Genomic DNA, 5,000 nt, shown 5'->3' with positions numbered 1-5,000 from the left:
CTACACATCACACATCCGAAGCTCAGTTCGTTGGGAAATGACATGAAATGTGCTAGACTTGACTTGACCTAAAATAGCAAAATGTGGAAATCCTCAAAGGACCCGTGTTTGCTTTTGTATGTGAGTGTGAAGAATTCACTGTTACTTATTATCTGTGTACATGTGTTTGGTCACATCAGATGAACATGTGTAGTATGAGTTAATATATACGTAGTAGTATATAGTGTATATTGTATTTATACACACAATTTATGTGTGTGTGTGTGTGTGTGTATTTGTGTGTGTGTGTGTGTGTATTTGTGTGTGTGTGTGTGTATTTGTGTGTGTGTGTGTGTATTTGTGTGTATTTGTGTGTATTTGTGTGTGTGTGTCTGTTGGTGAAGACCCTCACCTGTGATGCATGCTGGGCCATGAACTCATCCTCCTCCTCTGATGTGGGCGACAGCGCAGGGCTCCTCTTCAGCATCCCCACGGCCGGCCCGCCCCTCCTATACAGCGTGTGATTGGTCTGCTGATCCCGCACTCCACCCCCACCCCCGCCGCCCCCCTCACCGCCTCCTCCTGGCTCCGCCCCTGAGGAGAGGCTGAGCGAAGTCTCCGTGGAGACGCGCACGCGCAGGCTGCGACGGAAGCGGTGGCGCTTGCTGGAGGCGGCGCGCTCCTCGACGGGCTCGGGCGGCTGCAGGAAGAGGGGGTTGATGAAGCAGGGCGTCGGCCGATAGGGGGTCCCATCCGACGGGGGGCCGTTAAGAGGGGCGGAGGTGGAGGCAGTGTGCTGGGAGCTCCAGAACTCTACAGGGCAGAAAATGAGAACTTTTACTATTTGTTTTTATAGGAGAACTTGAGAACTATTTTACAGGAGAACAACTTTACAGAACTTTTTGTCTTTCAGTCAGAGATTAGGGCCTGCACTATGCCACACTACGCGTGAATAGTCTGTCTCCTAAACATTCCTCACCCGTTATCCAGACATGCAGGAAAACATTTGAAAACAAAACTCACATCCATAGGTTATTTTGAGAATGATGACTTTCTCTTCAGCATTGTCCTAACCGTTAAAATGAGGCAGATATGACAAGGCATTGCAACAATGTTTACAGAGATATACTGTAAGGTTGGCTTACGATTGACTGACACGCGCACACTCACACATCATCAAAATCATACTCTGGACGCTTTAGGCTATAGTCTTTCTACATGGGTTTAGTTAATGATCGGGCTATAATAAGACCACACTTTAATAGTGGTTGGTGTAAACCAAGACATTTTAGCGTCCCATTTTAGTATCCTGGTTAAACCGGGACGTCTGGTCACCCTATTCTGTGTGCTAGTTGAATAACTTGCCTTTCCAGATTAAATGTCCATACTGGTTAAGAGAGGCATGTAAACAGTCTCTAAAATAAAGGTAGCTTCCCTAGTATAGCGTCATTGAAAGTTTGCACGTTCTTTTAAAACAGGGATCTTTTTTTCTCTCTCACTCTCTCGGAGGTAGCCTCCCGAGTAATGCTGCCTAAAATGCTGCATTGCATTCTCCACATTTTTAGCTACATTTTTAATGTACCACATCAGCATTTTAGTTCAGTGAATCTTTTGTTAATTGCTTTACAATTACCGTCGGGCCCTCCTCGTTGGCCGCCTTTGTTATCGCCCGGCTCGGCCTCAGTTTGCCGGCATTCACTCATTTGTCTTCATTAACATTCCTCGTAGAATATTCTCAATCTTTTTGGGCTCTATGTGTCCAGTGACATAGTCTCTGTCTGTTCTTGGTCTTGGATTTTCAGAAATAATAAGATAATCAGAGATAATCAGAAATGCGACTTATACTGTAGTCCGAGACTTATAGACCTATATATGTTTTTTTCCTCTTCATGATGCATTTTTTGACTGATGTGACTTATACTCCAGAGGAGGAGACCGGGGGCAGCCATGTTCTAGATCAGTGAGGAATTGTGGGATGGGCGTACAGGTGCGTACCTGAGCCCAGGTGAGAGATGGCCTCCAGCTGTGTGTGTGAGGAGGCCTGAGCAATGGTCTCTGGGAGCTCCAGAGGAAAGGGCAGCACATCTCTGAAACACACACACACACACACATATGCACATGCACACACACACACACAGACACACACACACACACACACACACACACACACACACACACACACACACACATACACATACACACACACACACACACACACACACACACACACACACACACACACACACACACAAACACACACACACACACACACACACACACACACACATACAAGCACATACACATACAAGCACATACACATACACATACACATACACATACACATACACATACAGACACACACATGAACAAATACATGCACAAATGCACACACACACAGATGCATCTTGCATGAATACACATTATAACACCCACATAAATACATAAATACCGAAATACATAACTATAACATGAGTATGGATTTATATGTGTTTGAGTGTACAGGCTTTAGGCAGTACATATAATACCTGCTTACGCAGTAGAAAGCCACAAGTCTGCACAGGTCTGGGAAACTCAAAGCTGAACCCTCCAAAGCAAACGCTGCACAATTAAAAAATAAATCAAATAAAATACAAAAAACAGTGAGTATATGTATATAAACTAGCTGTTAAACACTGCAGTTTTACATAGTCAATACCATAAGCATTCATAATAGCAGTTCTTAATTAATTATATCACATCCAGAAAACTTTGTTTGTGATATTTGGTCCCGCTTGTTCTGCATAACTTGGTGGTCAGAGGGCTTCACAGCGCTTGGCTTTCAGTGAACTCCATCTGTTTTATGCCATGTTGATGTTTGTAGTGTGCTTGGCTTTCAGAGAGTTCTATCTATTTTATGTAATCTTGATTTGTGCTGTGCAGTGCGCGCCATGCATTTATTACTGTGTGGGAATGAACAGGGATGTGCGAACACACACGTGGGAGTAATTGGGCCTTATACGAGTGTGCGTGTTCCCACTTGTGTGTTAGTGTGTGTGTGTGTGTGTGTCTGTGTTTATGCATTTGACTGTTTCTGTGTGTGTGTGTGTGTGTGTGTGTGTGTGTGTGTGTGTAAAGGAAACTATGAATGTGTACTGTATGCGCATTTCCATGCATAAACAGGTTATTACTTTTTTTGTGGTTACGTTTTCATGCGCGTGTGGGTGTAGATGGACGATAAGGCCGGCTGATAAACAGATCCTACTAGCACGCTGGCCCAGAGTCTTTGCCGTTTTAACAGTGTGAAATTCAAACTGTACGTCAGTGGCCATTGATTTGTGTGGATGTATCAGCGCTGAGAGTTGTGGCTGTGTGCGGTCAGTCAGTGCAGATGTGGTGAGATTGTGGTCAGTCTGAGGCTTCCTATGACCCCAGCACTGACTCTGACTATATGTATGTCAGATTACAGTAAATGGGTATAGTAGAAAGCAAAGTCTGAGGGTGTGTGTGTGTGTGTGTGTGTGTGTGTGTGTGTGTGTCTGTGAATGTGTGTGCTCATATTTGTGCCTGTGTATGTCTCTCTCTCTCTCTCTCTCTCTCTCTCTCTCTCTGTCTCTGTATGTGTGTGTGTGTGTGTGTGTGTTTCTCTCTCTCTCTGTATGTGTGTGTGTGTGTGTGTGTGTCTGAGCACTCACTGGACTCCTCTTCTCGGATGCGGTGCTGTTTCACTGCCAAAATAGAGTTGTCAGCACCCACTCTCACACACAACAACTTCTTCTGGGAGGAACCACACTTACACACCAGAAATGTCTGATGGAGACAGAGAGAAAGAGAGAGAGAGAAAGAGAGAGAGAGAAAGAGAGAGAGAGAAGCTATGTGAAAAACCAAGGAGGAGTTAGACAAAACTCCCAGTAGATGCAAAAGGTCTCAAACTTAGCCATGTGACTAAGAGAGTGTGGCTCATGGGAATTATGGAGGATTGTGAGACTATGATTGGTTCCAACCCTAAGTATAGTAGGCGGTGGGAGAGAATCGTAAAAGGTGATTGGCTCTCACCCCTACTGGTTCCCTCTTGAGAATGTTGAGGGCGGAGTCGGCGGTGACGGACAGCTGGAGCCAGATGGAGTGAGTGAGTAAGAGGCGGTCCAGTACACTCAAGCTTCTCTGACCACACACTGAGTTGATCTCCATCTACAATATACACACACACACACACACACACACACACACACACACACACACACACACACACATGTTAAACATACAAACACACACTCAAGCTTCTCTGACCACACACTGAGTTGATCTCCATCTACAATACACACACACACACACACACACACACACACACACACACACAGACACACACATGTTAAACATACAAACAGGCATACACATGCACACACACGGACACGGACACACACGGACACACAGGCACAGATACAGACACACACATACACACACACACACACACACAAACAAACACATGTAAAACATACAAACACACATACATACAAACAAACGGACACACAGACACACACACATGTACAGTATGGTTAATACATTTCCAGTCAACCACGACAGTATCTACTTAAGCTAAGCACACCCTGATGCATATACATATTACCCATATGGAAAAACATTATGATGTTCTCTCTCCCTCTCTCTCTTTATTTCTTGCCTTCTCTCTCTCTCTCTAAGAACTCTTTCGTTGGATGTCACTGTGGTGACACTGTGTGGGATGGCAAACAGTGTTTGAGAGTAGCACCAGATGGTTGCCATGGCAATACATGCCTACACAATCTACCAGGCAATCCCACTCAGTCACAGACTCCCACACTGTTTTTTTTCTGTAACCACACACACACACAGACACGCACACTGAGCAAACACTCTGCACATGTAACATGTGTACACCTGCAGATCAAATATAGACTGTATGGCTAACAGGTGCATACATGTATATGTGACAGAAAGAAAGTGAGAGTGAGAGAGATCGTATACATGTGTGTGTATGTCTTTGTGAGTATGTGTATCTCTTTCCT

The 5,000-nt window shown here is 44.7% G+C and overlaps 1 protein-coding gene across 1 annotated transcript in view; it reads right to left on the bottom strand.

Moving 5' to 3' along the window:
- rin1b (Ras and Rab interactor 1b) overlaps positions 1–5,000 on the bottom strand; it is a 27,744-nt gene that overhangs the window by 7,515 nt on the left and 15,229 nt on the right. The window contains exons 2-6 of the mRNA XM_042069204.1: positions 4,012–4,146; positions 3,651–3,765; positions 2,505–2,577; positions 1,975–2,066; positions 392–792 (exon numbers count right to left, since the gene is read on the bottom strand). Coding sequence (XP_041925138.1) covers positions 392–792; positions 1,975–2,066; positions 2,505–2,577; positions 3,651–3,765; positions 4,012–4,146 — 816 coding nt within the window. The remainder of the gene's footprint in view (positions 1–391; positions 793–1,974; positions 2,067–2,504; positions 2,578–3,650; positions 3,766–4,011; positions 4,147–5,000) is intronic.

Source organism: Alosa sapidissima, chromosome 18 (assembly GCF_018492685.1).
Source record: "Alosa sapidissima isolate fAloSap1 chromosome 18, fAloSap1.pri, whole genome shotgun sequence".
In the NCBI taxonomy this organism is placed as follows: Eukaryota; Metazoa; Chordata; class Actinopteri; order Clupeiformes; family Clupeidae; genus Alosa; species Alosa sapidissima.
Note: the sequence above shows the minus strand (reverse complement) of the source record. Positions and strands in the feature narration are given on the sequence as shown.